Source organism: Ascidiella aspersa, chromosome 5 (genome assembly GCF_963924565.1).
Source record: "Ascidiella aspersa chromosome 5, kaAscAspe10.2, whole genome shotgun sequence".
In the NCBI taxonomy this organism is placed as follows: domain Eukaryota; kingdom Metazoa; phylum Chordata; class Ascidiacea; order Phlebobranchia; family Ascidiidae; genus Ascidiella; species Ascidiella aspersa.
In genome coordinates this window covers 21,052,371-21,072,564 of record NC_139451.1, presented here as the reverse complement: position 1 = coordinate 21,072,564, position 20,194 = coordinate 21,052,371, and the positions used below count along the sequence as shown (strand labels likewise).

At 36.8% G+C, this 20,194-nt stretch overlaps 1 protein-coding gene across 1 annotated transcript; it reads right to left on the bottom strand.

Annotated features, from left to right (window-relative positions):
• Positions 1-5,723: 5,723 nt before the first annotated feature.
• Positions 5,724-16,373, bottom strand: LOC146145353 (uncharacterized). Its single transcript, XM_083390537.1, has 14 exons — positions 16,170-16,373; positions 15,222-15,943; positions 14,227-14,331; positions 12,832-12,895; positions 11,469-11,569; positions 10,719-10,761; positions 9,481-9,532; positions 9,080-9,138; positions 8,749-8,806; positions 8,321-8,354; positions 7,961-8,041; positions 7,083-7,553; positions 6,752-6,814; positions 5,724-6,683 (listed from the first exon to the last, which is right to left on the bottom strand). Exons 1-14 carry the CDS (start codon positions 16,334-16,336, stop codon positions 6,667-6,669), a joined length of 2,037 nt encoding a protein of 678 aa, XP_083246663.1. The 5' UTR covers positions 16,337-16,373; the 3' UTR covers positions 5,724-6,666.
• Between the last annotated feature and the right edge of the window lie 3,821 nt (positions 16,374-20,194).

Sequence of the window (20,194 nt, the reverse complement as noted above, 5' to 3'; positions counted from 1 at the left end):
ACTAAGGTCATGCTAAAGAATACCACAAAAAAGTGCCGCTTGCATGCAAAGTGTCCTTTGTCGCGCAACCTTATTTTGCTCTTTGCCAAGGTACTCTGATGCAGGCGGTCGTCAAACTTGAAGATGACCTGGACCCGCAGCTACAGTTCAAATGCAGAGCCTTCGGCCACTGCAGGTTCTTCCAGGGCTGTCTGTACATGTCGGCGGCTCAGCCCGACAACCTGGACCAAGCTCGCAAGGCCTTGCAGAGCGTGAAAGATGCAATGCTCGCCTACCAGACCCAAAACTGCAGCAAGGACGGTGAGCTTTGCTGTCAGGCAATCGAGCAAATCAAACTCAAAGGGGAAATAAGGATTTGCCAACTAAAGCTGAAAGAGCTCCGCGAGAAGTACACTATGTCCGGAAAAATCTAATCTTCCCTGCACAATCAAGAGTCGTTGAAATAAATTTCTAAATCATGGCCCGCCGCCTCGCATTGTGTGACCCTAAAAACTACGGCGGAATGACCAATTGTCGTTGTTAAATGTTTTAACCTTTCACCGCCAATTGAAGGATGGTGCAATATTTTCAGAAGGTGTCGTGCAATAATGAAACTTTTTTAATTTTCATAAACAGAAGCAAGTTGTTTAAGCTGTTTGAACATCTCACAATGTTAAATGTAATAAAACTTTAAATGTTTTTCGTTATTACAAGTTTTAATTTTTGCAAAAATTATTCTACGACGAAAATCTTTTTGTGTGTTTCTGTAAGTATTAAATATTTTTAACAACCATCATATAAAACGAAACAATTAGCAAGTATCTACTTACGTGTACAAAATTACGGATTGATAATAGAATTTTACAAAAGTTATTTTATTCAAAGACAAGTCATTTTAAATTCAGGCCAGTATGTTTACAATGCTGAGCGCGATTATTAGTCGTACCCAAACAATATAAAAAAAAAACATTGCATGCCTAAAAAGTCTGCATTAGACTGCTTCACTACTTGTGGCTTCACACGTCAAAGGGCTTTAAATATATTTATGGTTTGACCTCTTAACCGCTTCAATTATTGGGTTTGAAGTGCTGCAAACACATATCAAAACAATTTTTTAACTTTTGATTGTCGAGGACACTAAATCAGCCCCCACAAATGGGCTGAGTTACTTAACACTTTTAGGAGACGTAAAGTTTAACAAAATAAGTTGAACTGCAAATCTCACAAAAATATTTCATTACCGTAGTAAAGCGCAAAATGAAAATACTAACTTTATACAGTCTTAATTTATTACAGTCGAAACGTTGCACGCGAGAAAAACTGGCACCTTTGGCCCTTTTTGACAGAAGTATTTTCACGAAAGTAGTTACGTCACAAACAGCAAAAAAGTAGGCACGGAGCATAAAGTCACTGGGGGCCACAAGCATAACACTGTAAATTACAAGCAACACAACGAGGTACAACGAGACGCATAACGCGTGTCGCGAAAGCAGTAAATAAACGACATGCTATAGTGAACGCAGCATAGTTTATAATGCGATATATTTATTTGTCCGAAACTCGAAGTGAGTCGAGAATCAACAATTACCAATTGTCTAATTATATTACCGTTTCTATACTGTAATGTTATTTTGTAAGTTATAATGTTAACCGACTAGTCTCACGAGCTGCAAACTGTCGTTGTCTAAAATCAGGGGTGTGCAAACTTTTATACCGACGGGACAAATAAGCGTATCCGGATTAAGGCCTTTAAGTTACGTCAACTAACGTTATGAAACAGGCACTGTTTTGTACCTAGTAGTTCTCGAATAAGATTTGGGCAAACAAGTTGTGAGGTACTTCAACTCCAAGCTATGCTGCTGCGTCGAAACAACGTAAACATTTCGCTAGAAGCGTTTACCTTATTAAAAAGTTTGAGACGTGTTTCCTATGATTAAATGAACATTCTTCAAGACATTATAGAATTATCTAAACGGCAAAGGTTGAATTAATTTAATTAATTGTGCAGCAATTGGATTTTGTGTGGAGTATGGCCTATACGTGACGTTAGCCTGTGATGATATAGAACAGCGGTTCCCAAACTCTTCCAAAAATTTTGCCTGGCGGACCCTTTGCAATGATTTTATTATTTCGCGGCCCTACAAAAATTCAAGGGTCAGTTGACCCATGTTTTTGTAGTACACTGGTGCAGTCATGATTCTAATGTAACAACTTTCCAACTAATATGAACGATTAGCAGGTATAGCATAGTACAACGTAATATATGCTTTATGATGCCACAAGAGACCTCGTACAACGCGCTTTATTATCGAATAATAAAGCATAACTGATGAGTGATAACTAATAATTATGACAGACAATGTTCAAAAACATTCGCTAAAGCCTAATGTTTATAAAATAATAAATAATTCTCCTTGCGGACCCCCTGAAACTCCTGTACGGACCCCAGTTTGGGAACCGCTGATATAGAAGGTCGTAAAAAAACAATTCTGGAACAGGGTTAACTTTATTAATCATCTGGTTTAAGTCAAAACTTGCTTTTGGAATGGGGCAGTTATCAGGTCGATATGATATTAAAAAATTGTCAAACCAGGCTAAAACAGAACAGAATATCGTAAAACATTTGCGCGTGCGAAAAAAAGAAATTTACACTTTTTTTAAACATTGCAAAAAGTAAGCTAAATCTAGGGTTGACTGCTGCTATTCCCAACACCTAGTACTACGAAAAATTGAAATTAGTTTATTTTGATAAAGATACAAGTGCTTAAACAAAAAAAAAATTGTATATGTTTCAATGGCTTTTTTCTAAACCAGTCCATCCTAATTCACCACCTGGATTGCAGGTAACCCAAGATTTCCGAGTTTTCGTTAGTTAATACTGATCAATTAAGCGATAACACATATCACATGGTCACCCATATATCCCTAAAAATTGAAGCAAGAGATTTTGTCAGATGTTGGAAATTATCTTAATGAATATATTTGTGGTAGTAAGCCGTTGCGGCTTGAATATCAAGGTTTGAAGTTTAATAACACAGGTTCACGGGCCACACAACTTCGGCGGTAAATGATACATTTGCCTTTAAAACCGTCAGATTTATATGAAAATCATGTAGGTTCAAATTTTCCGACCCTAAAAATATTTGATCACATTAATGAACGGACTCGACCAATTTTAACCCCAAAATTGTTTAAGCATGGTACTGTCGTCTTGTCCAGCAAAGTGGTTTTAGTTCACCGAACGTTGGTATTGTAAAATAGGTGTTTTGTCGCAGGTGTCGGGTAATTCTAAATAGTTGTTGAATTCTATTTCTCACATATGTGGGCTGGTTGTCAAGAACGCCGACGAAGAAATGAAAAAAGCCGTAATCGACTTAAAACAAGAAAAAAGATCATGAACAAATACTTTTTATGGAAACTGAACCTTAAAGATGAATAAACAATTGGTTTATCGAAAAAGTTATTAGGTATCTTTTCACTATGCAGTTGTGGTTCCTTTTCCGTTTTCGGATTGTAACAATTGCAAGCACTATAGGTTACGTATGAACTCAACTATTTCAAAAAAAACTCTCGTCAATTTTTTTATTCCCACGATAAATGTCCTAGGGTTTAACTATAAAAGAAATATTCCTTAGAAACTTGTCAAAATGTTTAGCCTTAATGACTAAATACTCTAAAATATATAAATATTTTATACGCTTTAGTATCAAAAAAAATTAATTTCATAAGAATTAGCAATAGGTTTAGTGACATTTTGGTTGATTAATTCAACTCTTTCTTAATGCAAAATTGACAAACACAAATTGAACTGGTATAGATCCTATGGCCTTCATACGGTTGCACCAGAAAGACGAGGAAAATAGAAAAGGTGGGGCAAACCGGGTCCATTCAGGACGAAATCCTATTTACTTTTGGAAATCTATTTTAAATGGCAGCAACCGAAAAGGCTTTGATGTTGGTTCCTCCTGTGTTCCTAACGTCTAAAAAGTAATTTAAGTTCTTTCGGTGGTGGAAGTGGCGGATTTAGAATTTTGGTTTTTGGGCGCACAAAAAGTTTTGAAATGTCGTTAGAAGTTACGTGACGTCATCAGTCAAGTTATTCCATACATGCTTCTTTTATAGCTTCTTATAGGCTGAACATATTTTAGTTGAGTACTATAGGCCTACGTCGTAAGAGCGTTGAATCTGGTTAATATAAAATTGAAATGGTTGTCTATGTTAGGGTGGTCCCAGGTTGACAGCATCGCGGGCCACAATATTTCTTGCTTATTCTTCGCAGGCCACATTAAGTGCTACATGCGTGCCAGGAGCCGATCAATGATTTTCGTTTGGTCGAGGCATGAATTGTTTAAAGATGACGCCACAAAGCTTCGTAAAAAAGGAACATCGAAAGAATGCACTGTAAACTTCAGAAACTTGCTGCTCTCATCGAACTTGTGCGAAATGCAATCGAGTGATAATGAGACCGGCAAAATGGTGCGCGCGAAGCGCGAAAAAATTGCTTATTTTTACAAAACTTTTACTTTAGAAGACTGCATTTTATAGGCGTAGAATGCATTTTAACTAGATCAATTTTGCTGAAATTGCACCAGGAAAAAGTCAGGACGTTAGCCTTTAGTCACAGTGAAAACCTGAAAAACAATACTTTCTAGAAGCGCGATATATTTTATCGTTCATTTTCTTAAAAGTTATTATTTATATAGGGTCGTAGGCTACTTTTTATGTTATGTTCATATCAAAAAACAAAACAAAACGCAAATATAACTTAAAAGTTCGCCAAACGGCCATTTAGAAAAGTTCCATATAGGACGTTCTGCGACCTTCAAACCGGTCTAACATATATCAAAAATTAGTCTTTCTTGACACCCCCTGGATCAAAACTTGATGAGCGGCAAACTGGTTTATTTAATGGTGCAACGGGGAAATGTAATCATAACCAAACAATTCGAAGAAGCTTGCTGTTCGTTGTTCTCTTACATTTCTTGATTAAACCCTTAAAGGCATACGCATGGCAATTAAGTCAACAGTGTTTCGCGGGCTACGAAAAATGATGTCGCGGGTCACATGTGGTCCGCAGGCCTGGGTTTGGACCACCCTGGTCTAGGCTGTGCATTAGCTGACCTAATATTTCTCATATGCTACCAAATTAATAGAAGTGAAACAAATACCAAAATAACTTTTTTTAAATTTAAACAAAACATCGTCTATCGCAAACTGCATTTCACAAGCGACGTACCCATGTTCAGAATAGTCAGAATATGGTTCATTGAACACATCTTTACATTTACTACTTTTTGGTCCAAATTCGTTTGAGGGGGATCTTGGTACAAATCTTAACAAAGCAAGTAGTAGTATTCTTTAAAGCAGAACTACCAACACTAGCTTTAGACTGATTAGAAGCTTTTCTTTTAATAGGCAAAGTTTTGAATGACCTTTTTTACTCTGAGATAAGCATGGATGCTAAAATTATTGTGGATGCTGCAAGCGACCACTGGACTCGTTCACTATCATGACTTAACATCCAGTTATCAATTTCTTGAAAAAATAGTATGTTTTCAAAGGACGAAAAAATGTATGATACAGCGGGTGCAGGTGATGAGAGGTATCCGGGAACACAACAAACTTGAACAGTTATTATTGTAAAGTCATTTTTCCAAATGATTTTGACAAACACGTTGCGAGGGCTATTGAATTCACAGCTGTATGTTTAGAAACCAAAAAGTGTTTCTTGTGATTATGTTTATCTTGTTTTCAAAGTTGATATGCATAATACAATAGCCATATGTTAAAAACAATATAGTTTGGGGCAATAGGCAAAAATACGTGGGTTTCAAAATAGCGCACATTGCTATTCACAGGTATGCCTGGGATTGCAAGATTCAGTCCTAAAAGAGCTTATAATGTCAAAAGTTCTTGAAGCAGGCATTGCAAGATACCGGTCCTAAATTTATTACGTTAGCGTTCGTTCTCGTGCGGAAATCGAATCGACATACATTCAAAGATATGAAACAAAAAAAAACTACTTGCAAAGCGGGAAAAAATGGCGTTTATTTGGATTACGTTGGCAAAAATGTTAAAGTTGAGGAAGACGTGACACATTTAACACCTGAAAGTATTCGCACATCGCTCGACGTTTTGAGTTTATGATTTGGCAAAACGTGTACGTTGGAGGGACCATTTACCCCGTATCTGCATTATTTTACTTAATATACAAAAGAGCACAAATGAAAGTTCAAATTGAGAAAGATGAATACAGGTGAAGCGTGAATTACGACACAATATCCAGTCCACGCGGATTACCTTCGGTGCTCGGATCACATTTTAAATACAACAATACTTACAAATAAGGTAAACTTGCATTTACTCGATTAAGTTGGTGTAACTTTTAGTTTAGAAAGTATAACGACTGATTAAGCACGTTGCAATCTGGCTCTAAAAATATATTCACATGAGAACAAACATATTAAAATGGTAAACGAAATTTACGCATTTAAAGTATAAACACAAGTTGGTAAAATATTTTATTGCCTGGTTTATGTATAAATGACTTTTTTAGACTTTTCCTAAAACATGTACTCTTCACTTAATTTCAGCAGTTGCTTTCGGATGTTTATTTGCTCGATTGCCCGAGAGCAAAGATTTTGGTCGACGGTGCTCCTGCTTTTCTCAAAAACCAGCTTCGCTTCTTCAAAGCTGGCAATGGCCTTGCCGAACATCTTGACGTCAGTATCGTCTCGCATATACAGACAGCCAAGAAAGAACTTGCAAAGGCCTTGGGTGTTGTATGTTAACTGGTGTCGCTGCGTCAAGCCAGCAACCGCTTTCTCGAGCAGAGCTAGAAAATGCACGCGAAAAAGTCAGCCTCGATTAAAAACGTTCTCATCTATCTCATACGACACAGGTTTAGGCGTGACTGTTTTCAGCGGCCAAGCAGATACACACATAACCTACCACGCAACTTCTCAACCTAATCCTTGAAACCCCTACTTCAGCAAGGCTGAGATGCACATCTTGGCTTCAAAGGTTACACATAACAGCATTAAGCAATTTTGCAAATTAAATTACATCGCGCTCTCATAAACATCATGCACCATTTAAATCACCTTTAGCTTGCCGGTATTCTCCGGAAAAGTACTCCAAAGTACTTAAAGTAAAGTTGAAGAAGGGTTCGACGTCATCCGTTACATCATTTCCGATTTCCTCCACCAAAGGCAGAAGGTAGTTCACCACGAGAGGTTGACCAAGGTTTTTGGCGAGATACACGAGGTCAACGGAACACTTCTCGATTTCACCGTATCTCGTTTCAGCCTTTTGAATGGCCAAAGTGAGTCGAAGGGCGAGAACAAGTAGAAGCATCGCGTCGTAAATTTCGCCTTTGTCGCCAAGCTGGTTTGCAAACATTCTGAGGCCCCGGCAGCATGAAGGTTCGCTTTTCTGCACGCATTCCCGCCACATTTTTCGACACCATTCCATCGCCGAATTAAAATTTTGGTTTTGCAGACCCTTGGCGTTTTTTTCGCGCAGATTTTTCGCCACGCCGCCACTCGAAAGTGGCGGACTTGACGATGTTGTTTCTATAAAAATAACGAGGTAACAACCCGAATGCGGGAAAGCTTTCGAAAACCCTTGAATAAACAAGTTAGGGCCGATTAGCCTGAGGACTTCAGGGTCTCACCACAGGTTATTTTTTACTTGCGTTACCATGTGTAGAAATCTATGAATGGCCGATCGATTTTCTGTAGACCCATACCCGGAGTCATCCTGCATGAATATTCCTGTTTTGGGTTTTTATCAATGGCGCACAGTTTACTATAATAGAGGGAGATCACAAACGGGCGAACAAATTTCAGAAATTGTTCTACACACTGTGATTTTTCAAGAATAAATTATGATTTTTTCCGTGTCACTCTTTTTACCGAAAAAAATACAAGACTGCCATCGTTACCCAACAGAGATCAACTGAAACTATTTTGTCACAAACCTCTTTTTCTTTTTAACTGCCACAGTTCCTCCGGTAGCGTCACCCACGAGAGATCCTTTCTCTGGCTGGTTTGAACGTTTTCTTAACAAAACGAACAGCATGGATTAAGTAGATTTACTCCCCGACGGACTGTCGCTTAAAAAACAAAATGGCGATAACAATCTGTTTCTGAATCAATATCGTTGCAAGTATATCAAAACTCATTGGACTTGAAATGTTTATAACATTAGTATTTATTGATGTTGTGGATTAAAAAGTTTGACTTGTTTTATATATGATGTTATGGGCGTACCACAAAACATTTGTAATCTTTTTTGGGTGCAAATCATAGGAAAATATTACTTTAAATATATGACTCACCTTGTTGATTAGTTTTCGCAAACAAAGATTTTGCCTGTAAAAATACAATTTACACGTTTAGAATGTGCGTAAGAAGATGTATTAAACTGTGTGCCTATAGTATAAGTTGCTGCAACGAACAAATCCCTTTAATTTAATTTTTTTAAGTAGGGGGCGCCCCTAAAAAGGTTTTTTAAACAAAAGCTGACTATAGCAAAATATTACACAGCCCTTTGTATTTTCTGCGCGCTGTGCATACTATTCTAAAAACATTGAATGTATAAAGCAGATCATTTTACATATTAAAAAAAGCGAAAGAATTGACTTTCAAACATAGTATATGTTTTTGAAATACTAGTGTCAAGGGTTTGGAATACTAATGTAGAGGGGGCGCGACCTAATGTTTCTGAAATCTGCTCAAACGTAAACCCATATATGTTAGTTTATACCCTGCGAGGCAGATCAACGAATCGTGGCTTGCGTGATGGTTCCGTTTTGATTTGAGATCTATACAACACAAACGCAAAATTTATGTTTCAGGGACTTCTCAAATATTCAGCAAACAAGTTATCATTTCATGCAATTAGTTTTCTGTATAAAGAAATATGATTTTAAAATAGTTGGGACCACAGAAATTTATTGTTTTAGATTATAATAACAAAGCAATAAAACTAATTGCAATTAAGCTTTCAAAATATACTGCTAGTGCTATCAACTAAAAGTTTCACTTGTAAAGACTTTTGTCTTCTAGTATACATAGCTTTTTTATAGAATACATACCTTTTTTTGTTATATTTACTATAGAGCTCACAGCTAGACCACGAATCTTTCTTAAGAGTCTGGTGAAATAAAAAATAATAAATCTTTCATGGTTTACACCTAATGGTTTTAATTTTTGAACTGCATTGGACATTAGGTTGTTGATTTATTTTCGAGAGCATTGGGACCCTTTAACGTGAAAGTGCATTTACATTTTATTTACCTCATTTAAAAATACATGAATATATGTATGTATATAGACAACTATATTTTTGCCCTTTCGCATAGGCCTAAACATCGCAATATTTCCGGTTTACCAGCTACACAAATGATACTTAAACTTAAATCTGATACAAATATTGGTTGAAATAAGTAGGTATATACAGTACCTTCCGATATAAATGACAACAGGACACTAATACCTGACAAGGTTGAGATGGTAGCTGGGATTTCTTCGTCTGAGCATTGCTGCTTCTGGAAAGTAACATACTAAAGTTCCTTTAAAGTTTGAACTTACAACTGGCACAAAGCAAGGAACGAGGCCACCCCCTTAAACTATACTTTATGTCTATTTTACCTATGTAAACAAAATTTCAAAAGTGTGTTTTATATGCATTTTTGTAGTCACTTTTAATATGTTTTGCAGAAAATTTCGTGTTTTATGGTGGCTGTATTGTTCGGTAAATATACCAAATTTAAATTACAACTCAAGCCAATTTAAATATTAGCTGGTATTGCCTCTTGAACTTATACTCGGTCGAAACGCAATTTCTGCCAATTCCAATTAACGCCATTTGTTTTGCGCTTTTGGTTGAATCTAAAACTTCTTTGCTATATGCTCATTTTATCGCATGTTACTGGCATCCAACTCGAGATTTAAACTAGGTAAATGACCGGTATGTTTTCTCGCTTTGCGCAAACTTTGATAGTAGTTTCTGTACAGCTGTGTGGTCAACATCTCACACCTTTTTTCTTAAATCACATTGATGAAGGCCAGTTTATCGAGTAATGTGCAAATATAATGATCTTGTGATCACGGCATCACAGTATCTTCTAAATTAAACGTTTGGTCAATTTGAACTACATCAACGCATTTTTACACTATCTTTTCGACATCAACTTCTTTAGTACCAGTATATGAAGACAAAATCTAGTTGCACATTTCAAAAACGATAGTTTCTTTAAGTTACATGTATCATGGATCCTGTTATGACATAACAATGTGACAAAATCAAAATCGTTGTCCCTCAACCCCTGCCTGCAGTTTACCTTCAGCATCTTTTATATTAAAATCTATGTAACTTGTAACATATTCAGGGCAAATTGTTTCAGTAAACTGTCACATTTTTAGTATCGCAGTATCTTTAATTACTGTTAAATAACTACATTTATAGGCTTACAGAAAGAAAAATATACTGGAACAAAATCCTTAAAAGTATTTGCCAATACTTGACGGGGCCTACGACAGTGTGCTTTAATTTACAAATTAAATTACAATATTCAAAAAATGGCATATAATCGGTATTTTAAAACAACTTTTGCAATATCAAACAAGGTTTTGTTGTAAACATACTAGCAGTATCAAAGATTTACAAACAATTGAATTGAAAATAACTAACGTTTAGATAATTAGAAAACAAAAATAATATGAAAATCTTACTGGTTTTTGATGGTTACGGTTTCTTCTGGCGGCGGATCTATTTCTGTGATAGATAAGTCTCGCATTAAGTTTATGCACATAGAGGCTCGCTTTATAATTTGTAGTCCTGTTATGTTTTTTATTTAGAAAGGTTCTCATTAAGAACAAAGTTTATTGTGATTAAGTTTACTTTAACCCTTCTATCGTATAAGTGCATGAGATCCCCCAACACAATTTCCTTTGAATATAAAAAATCTAAAATACAAAAAAAGTAAATAACCTATGATTAAATTCTTAGAAGGATGGTGTAAAAGCAGTGGTCGGCAAACTGTAGGCCGCGGCCCAAATGTGGGCCGCAGAGCCATTTTTGTGGGCCGTGAGTTATTTTTGTAGAATAGTTTAGTGTTATCATGTAGTTGTGGGCCGCATGATAGCCGTGCAATCGTGGCACTCTATTTCAAAAGTTGGTGTGTCATAGAATTTTTAAATTGGCTCAGCTTGGAAAGGCCCACGTGTCAAATGTGGTTCTAAGAGCCTGTTGAACTATATTTTTTGCCAACTTTTACTAGGCTATATGCATTTAAAAAACATTTCACGCTTTGCGCGTATATTCTTCGTTTTATAGTTATCAAATACTTGCGAATTAAACTCAGAAGAGCGTTTTGTTTTGCATTATTGAATGGCCACATGTTGTGAAATTATATTAAACATTCGTGTACTGTTTAACGTACAGAAAAGTTTGTTACTACTCGAATTCAAATGGGTTCTTACCGCTATATTGACTGTACGAGCCTTCATCTACTTGATTACTTTCCCCATTGTTGCTTATCTCGGTTGAATAAGTGCCTGCCAGGCTTGACGAATTATGGTTTCTGCCAACATTTCACAAATTCTAAATAAACCGTAGGTCAACACCTTTATGAGTAGGAAAACCTATTAAACATAAGCTCGAGGAAGGTCATTTTACTATATAAGACGTGTTTACTTAGATCACGGTAATTTATATAAGCTGACGGAAATATGCAGTTCATCGGTGTAGAGCAGCAAACATTCTCTGCTGATGTAGGCGATATACCATCAGTTATGGCAATGGTGGGCAGGGCTGCGGAGTCGGTTAAAAATAACCTGAGTCCGACTGAGGTCAAATGTGCGATTTCCTCGAGTCCCAACGCCGGCCCTGACTCTACAGCCTGTATTCTGCCAATTTACACAACTAAAATAACTTGGATCGGTGGATATTCAGCAATCCATTTATAGGGGTGTCATATAAACCATTTACTCACAATACATGGTTGGAAAATAGGCGCTCTTTCACTATTGTACGTAAAAATTAATAGATAAAAATTTTTCTTTAAATGCTGCATACCACAACACATATTGCTTGGGTTAGGGTGCGGGTTAGCGTTTGGTTGAGGGTGGGTCAAGTTATTATTAATAATAAACATAATATTACTTGACCCACCCTCACCCAAACCCGCACCCTAACCCAAACAATATGCGTTGTGGTATGCGGTATTATTATTATTATTTTTTTGCATAACTTTTCACGTACAATAGTGAAAGAGCGCCGGAAAATATCCACCATATGCTATTCCGCCTTTTTTCCAGTTGGCAGCAATATCAGTTTAAAAATTTCGTACTGCACATACGCATGTCGGACTCGGGTAGTTTTTGGTCGTCTTACTCGAGTCCCGAGTCCGATTCTTCAGCAAAACAAACCGCCAAATTCAAAAAGGTCTCGGCCGCTCCGCGGACCGTAATTAAGTTTCACCATAGAATACTAATTGTGATTAGTATTCTATGGTTTCACGCACAATTTTGTTGTCTCAACTTGTTTTTTTTTCATTAATCATTTTATGATGACACCTGTTATAAGGCTGGCCTAGGATATTTAGGCAATTAAAAAGTTGATAGTTATCGACGGTATGCACGGTGACTTAATTTAGGCTGGAATAATTTATTCAAAATGCAAGCATATGCCAACTATATGTCGGATGGCCTGTCTTTCCAAGTAGGTCAAAAAGGCGGCGGGACAGATAATTTACATTGGCGAGTCGTAGGTTGCTCACCCCTGATTTATTGAACACATAAAAAATAGTTTTGTTTTAAATAATCTTAAGCGAGTCAAACACACCTTGCACTTTGCCTGTTGAGAGGTTGTTGATTTTCATTGATGGCATCGGCGCGACTTCGTCGGTCTAAAACAAACACAACCTTATCGTGAAGCTGTGTAAGGTGTTGCCACGAGCGTCACTAAGTTGCAGCCGGCAACGTCAACTATTTCGTGATAATTCAGTTATTCCATACTTGATTTTTTTTAATTTGCTCTGCACAGTTTAGCGCCTATATAGTATACATATATTTTTTTTTTTTATTTTATAGCATAGCAGACACGAATAATAAATAGAGGCGTGCTATATGTACATTTTTTCAAAAGCGTATGTTTAAAATTTGTACGTTTGAATATGCCAGTAACATTTCGTAGTATTTCAAAATGACGCACTTCATACAGTTTAAAATTATATCCATTTTATAATCCATACTTCGTAACTTTCAAACCGAGATTTAGCCTACCACATGAAAAAAACGTAACTTTTTATGCAGAAGGACATAGTTATACCAAACCACTAAGTCTGTATGTGGGAAATTCGTAAAACATTTTTGCATCCCAAGGGGTAGCCTAAATATATTTTACATTTAAAAAAAAAATCCTTTTTCGGCAGTTGCGGTTCGAAAAACCGGGATTGTGGTGCTTTTGGGGTCCGCAAAATATCAGTAATGCCAAGGGTTCGGAAACCTGCGGCCCGCGGGAAGGATCCTGTTCGCTTGGCTTGAACTCTATCATCCAACCCACCGACCGTCACTTCTTTTGCAAACCGGACAAGCTAGAGTTTTCTATATATTTTTTGTCTATTCTAACAACGTAAACGTAAAAAACTCTCGCGAATCTTATTTATTCATCTGGTATGTTTGCGTTTAAAGGGAAGCTTTTCAGCCTAAATGCGCTGTACATAACCTGAAACAATCAGCAAAGAAAGTTTCGCCAACTTAGTACGGCACCTAGATCTGAATGTTTTTGTTGTGCTGCGCACCAGTTTTTGCGTCTTTGAAATATGAACATAATATCAAAAGTTTAACCGCCCTATTTAAATTACACTATAAGCTAGATTAACGATTAAATATATCGCGTTTCCCTAAAATATTTCTATTATACTTTTTCATTTTGATCATGGATGACGTAGCGCTGACCCGAAATTTAAACCAAACAAACGCAAGCACATGCTTTCTTAAATGTAGGCTAATTAGACCATTTTTCAAATGCAAAAAAACGAGGTTGATTTCCAGTTGTTGTGTAAAAGCCTAAACTAAACACGCTTTAACATAAGTATAAGTTAACATTTAGTACGGCCTGCAGGTACCTTTGTGAGTGTAGGTATGGTCAGCGACTAGTGAAGTGTTGCAAACCCCTTGCGTAAACCGTTTAGACGATTTAGCGAGAAAGTTGTGAACTCGCTTAGAAAAAACTCACCGTTTTTGCTTGGCGTTCGATCGCCAACTGGTGACTTCGGATAGGTTTCGTCTGATTCGACAAAGACGGGATCGGAATCGTCGCTGCAAAAACCCGACGCCTGGCCTTGAAAACAGTAAGAGGTTATATCTTTTAAATCTGTGCGTAGATATTTGTATGATGGGCCACAGAAAATCAGTTGGCCCTATCAGGTATGTATAGTTTATGTTCAGTACAGCTTCAAAAGGTTAGATCACAAGTCCATGGCTCAGTTGGGCTATACGCATTACAAAAATTATAATCGATCTCTAATCGATACCAAACATATTTTAAGGAAAATACTTTAGTTTCGTATACCAAACAAAATATTAAAGTTCGTAGATACACGTATATTTTATTCCATAGCCGATACATGATTTTTTGAACAAAAGTACGGCTTCGATCCGATACCAAAGTATGTCTTTTTGTCAAGTACGATTTATCAAATAGAAACGTACAAAGGGAATAATTTGCGAATAAGTAAATGAGCAAAATTTCTTTCACATAAGAAATCTTGTTTATCGTTGGACCAAGAAATTTATAAGGGTATCGGGCATCGGCTCCGATGCGATATTATTGTACATCCCTGTGATGAGTAACTTTGTCTCAACTTTTCGAATATATATATTTGTTCTTTAAACATAGACACAAAATATACATAATACACAAATTATACCAGACACAGCAATTCGTAAAATACGAAATTAGGAAAAATATTCCACTTTACAAGCAACTTTGTTAAGTAAGGCCATCAATGAAGGCTATCCCACTAAATTCATTTTTATTGTGAAAAATTTAACACTGGCTTGGATGAATCACATCTACTTTGATACCTACTTCTGTATGGGCTTTGATATTCTTATTACATTTACTTTTGTGTGGGTTTAACGAATAACGCCCAATATCGATTATGCGCCGTCACTGATCTCCAGTTATTTTAGTTCCTGTATTATACGGGATAATTGAGTTTAACTTACTTGTCAGGTCTTCGTCGAAGTATCTATTTAACGGTTGTATCATTTGGTCTTGGGACGGACAACATAACAAGACACTTCCTAAAACGCTTTCGTAGCAGCATGACTGCATCTTATTGGCGCTCAAATATTTTTCCAAGCTTATCAGCTGGTGTTCGAGATATAGCGCAGCGGGTCGCATCGTTGGGATTCGGCTAACGCATTGAACCGCCAACGATTTGAGGTGTTTGATAACCTCGCCGCTCGGACCATCAGGAATCGGGATTTGGTCGATGTTGAAATAAGTCGCTCCTTGAGGGCTTTCCGCCAGCACTGCGTGCATGATCTTGCCGACGGCGTGCACGTCTTTCTCCTTGGCTGACTGAAGATCATGCGCTGTGCAGCTTTGCTCTCGGAAATCCCACTCACGTAAGTGACTGAGCCCGGCGATTTTGCAGCGCATATCGTGAGTGACCAGGATGTTGCTTAGTTCGATGTTGCCGTGAGTGACCTGGGTGTAATCGGACAGGTTGTGCAAGTGGCTGATTCCGCTTACGACGTCTCGGATCAGTTGCAGTTTGACTGCCGGGTTCATGCGATCGCCGTTTCGCAGGAGGCTTTCTAAAGTGGTGCCAGGCTCGAACTTCATCAGGGTCGCGGCACCGGATTGCCATGTTGTGAAACCCAGGGTTTTCACTGCGTTCTTGTGGTCAATTTGCTGGCACAGGCCGACATGATTCTTGACGCTAAAGAAACGAGATAAACTTATCGGATCATGGGGCGATATTTGAATCAGCAAACAACAGAAATACAACGTATAACGAGTAAACTGCTTTGCAAGCCAAGTCAGGTAATTTGGATAAAAGGCAAAGTAAGGTAATTAAAAAAATATTTTTTTTTTAAATTTTAGCCTGCAAATTACACGTGAAAATTTATTCCCGATAGACAGTGAATTGTTGTTGAATGTCATACCCTTCAATATTGTCGGTGCCATCGCCCTTTGGTATATGGCATTTGACCGCCAGCATCGGAAGTGTATCGTGCTTGCCGAAAATAACCATGTTGTCTGAATTTATGCTTATAACACCAGATTCGCCAGGAATCCCGAAGATCTTGCTCGGCTTGTACTCCGTCATCATCACTATTACTGGTTAAAGTTAACCCTGTGAATTTTTACTTCTTGAAAAACAAAACAACCTCCAGATAAGTCAAGAAAAACCCTGACTTACAAGTATTAAAATCGGACAAGACTGATTTAATAGTTGACCCTAATCATTTGTGATAAGGTGTCCATGCCGGTACGATGCTTTTCACCCTAATAACGCAACTGGTTGGAGAAACCAACTAGAGAACAACTTATTCGCAGAAGCAATTTAACCGACCAAGAAAGTAAAATTAAATTAATGCATACTTAAATGAGTAATACGTACTCGACTAACAAAATAATTTAAATGTGTTATTTTGTATAATACTGACTTTTTTCTACGTATAATTCTTGAACGTGAGCCGTTTACATCGTAACTTACAATTGTTTTTTTAGCTCATGCCTATTGCATCACCTGACACAATTGAACAATTTCTGTCGTGGTCGGCTAAATTTAAGTTTCGCTTCACTCAACTCTGCGTTTGAAGTATACCACGCATTAAACAAACGCAGCTCAAAATGAAAGTGATTCAGCTGACCTTATGCGTGTTTACTGCGTAAATGTTTGTAATACAATGGTGAAACAGTCTCTTTGTTACTTGCGAGATATACTACGAGTAAATGTAATAAAAAATATTTGTAAATGACCACGCGACTATACGTAAAAATAAGTATTGCACTTTTTATCAAATCTAACAAAAAATCTGCTTTAATTAAGGAATAAAATTGAGTGTATAATTTTTAGCAGCCGTAATGGTTTCGTAGTTGTGATGACGCCTTCAAAGTCGAAAGCTTTAAAAACATCAACGAGATATGCAGAATATTTATATATTATTTTCGACTTTTGCGAGATGTTTTAATCTTTTGTTGTGACATTGCGTTGTACAGACCATGGCTTATTTTAATTCTTTTTTTACTGTTATGTGTGTAATATATTTATGCTTTTTTGTTCATGCAGATTGACGTCGTTACACAAATGTCGAAATTGGAAGGATTGATGCCTATTAAGTGAGGTTGACCGCTTTAATGCGAAAGTAGTTGAATTGCAATCGCAATTCCAAAGGGTAAAGTCCGCTGTTTGTTTTACGACGGTTGTCGCAATAGCAGTTAAAATTAATTGCGCTTGACAAATAAATATACCACCCATAGGGGAACACGTTTGTCAGGATTTCCCCCTGTATCACTTTCCCATTATGCTATGTTTGAATTAGTTTTACCTCTGTAGGCATGTATATCTTACGCACTCTTCCCAATAGCGATTACAAATTTTTCTTTTGTACGATAATAAATTGCGCGATAAAGATTGTGTATTACCTAATAGACAAGAACACAACTTACGCGTGACAAATCTATATTCATTAAATAAATTATATCGCTAAACTGCATTATCTATCTAATCAAAAATTGGGGTTAAACCAAAGCAAATAAAGGCACAAACTGACTGCAAATTGTCTAGCCTTGTTCCTAAACCACTTCTTCATTATGTCTGCTGAAGGACCGTGCGATTATCAATTTTTTTGACCGAAGCCGACTTTGCTGTTACAATAAAATAGCAACCGTCTGACTTTTCCGGTTCGGGTTTAAGGATTTTTTTGGAATTCGGTTCAGTTCCGGTTTCAGTTCGGAGGAATTTAAAAATTCCGGTTCAGCTCCGGTTCAACCATCGTTATTTCAAAACCGGTTTATAAAGTTCCGGTTCAGATACAATATAATTTGCGTTAAATCTCAAAATGTGGGTCGATAAATGTAGAGAATAATATTTTAATTGTAAGTCATTTAGTCTAAGTTACGTGACTTATTAAGAAAACAGCAACTCAATATTGAAATATCTAAAAACTAAACAATCAACAATTTTTTCATTCAATATTCATATTTTTTTCATAAAATTTGGAACATGGCGTGACTTGACTCTCTAAAATAGAAGTTGTGACGTCATGCTGGAGCGAACCGCTTTTGTTTACAGGTTCGGGTTCGGTTAAGGTTCAGGTACTTTCAAATTATTCGGTTCAGTTCCGGTTCGGCTCCTTAAAATCTTATAAAAACCGGTTCAGGTTGGGTTACGGTTCGGAAAAAATTGACCCAAAACCGGTTCATAAAGTTCCGGTTCGGTTCCGGTTCGACTCCCTGGAAAATAGCATCTTTATAAAGTCGAAATGTGTTGATTTAAGTCTTACGATACAATGCAAAAAGTAATTAGCAATGAAACCGCCAATAAGTAAACTTGTTCTTTAATGAGTATACACTGTATAGAGCAGTGATGCAGGACAAAATGTTTCGAAAACATTTTAGTATTCGACTTATGTAAAACTTACTACCATTTATACCAGATGTCACCAAATTACGGCCCGCGGTCCGGCCACGAAATATCGCCGTAATGAAGTGAAGTACAGTATTGTCGGATGCCATTCTAATTGCATTTAGGAACACTAAACACGGATCTGTTGATTATCTTCAGTAGAAAGAGAGTGGCCCAAATAATAGATAAAAGATTCATTCTTTTATTAGCAAACGTTTCCGTTACTTTGCGACTTCCTTTTCTGTTTATATAACGTTCTAAAACGTCCAAGCGTATATATAGTGACTCGTTTTTATCTTAGTCTCACTTACTGCACTGATGATGGCAAAATAAATTGCCGAAACGTTTGCTAATAAAAGAATGAATCTTTTATCTATTAATTGCATTTAATTCTAGGAAAATTTTATAATAATCGAAGACAATTTTATAAAGCTTAGTCTATACTACAGTTTTGTCAAATAGTTATTTATTCTCTTTGGTTAAAGATAATGTTCAAGTTAATCAAGTTCGTCACATAATTTTATACCAAGCCCATGATCGGAAAACCCAACAGTTATTCGGCCGGCGAATATAGAGCCTGGTGACTCCTTACAAAAGTAAATAATTTTTTTTTAATGACATTAAAACTTTCTTTCGATAAGTTTATTTGCCATTAACTAATCGAAAGGAAGAAAATGGACAGTTATTATAGCTGTATAGCCCCTGCATTTTTGATGCTTTTTTGCTAGTAATTTATTATTTGTTTTTTTCTGAATTCATTGGATTGACGCTAGGTTTTGGTTATAATAAGTTCGAATGTATATTTCGGGGTGTAATTAAACCTGCAAGGCAGTATAGGCATTTCATTACACTTCAACTTGTAACCGCCATACTATAACAAAGGTACTTTAAAAACAGTCAATGTTGTTTCTAAAAATGTTACGCACCAAATAATTTTGTTTAACGCACGCGATAGTGAGAATCCAGCCCTCTTCTTAAGGGGTGATTGGCGGTTAAATGCTTGAAGCAAACAAATAATACACGAAATGACTGGTAGAAATTGCCAAGGTTGAAAAGCACGCTTTAGTAAAGAAGGGTATCAGTAACGATGCTAGCCGAGTATCAGACGAGTAAATAAACTACCTCATGGTATCGCATATCAGCTTCTATTTTATTTCAAATAACAACCCCACATACAATCTTATTATTTTAATGTTTAGTAAATTATTTCTGCTAAAGCAGGAGTTCTTAAACTGGGGTCGACCCACCGATAGGGGGCGTAAATTTGTTAAAAAGTAGGGGGCAAAGAACTCACTAAGAATACACTTAATTTTTACTGTGACTGGAACACATTGTTTCATGCCAATCACTTAAGTTATTCGCCGCAGTTACACGAATCTTGTTTTCCGGTTTGTTTTTTAAATATTTATCTGGTCAATTAATTACAGTGGCCAGAATTTGGCAGGTTACTTACTTAACACACAGTACGGTGTTGTCACATTGGTAAGTTTTCGAGGCGGTTGCGAGGCGGTTGCACCAGACCATGTCCTATTAATATATATTTTTTGCCAAATTTTA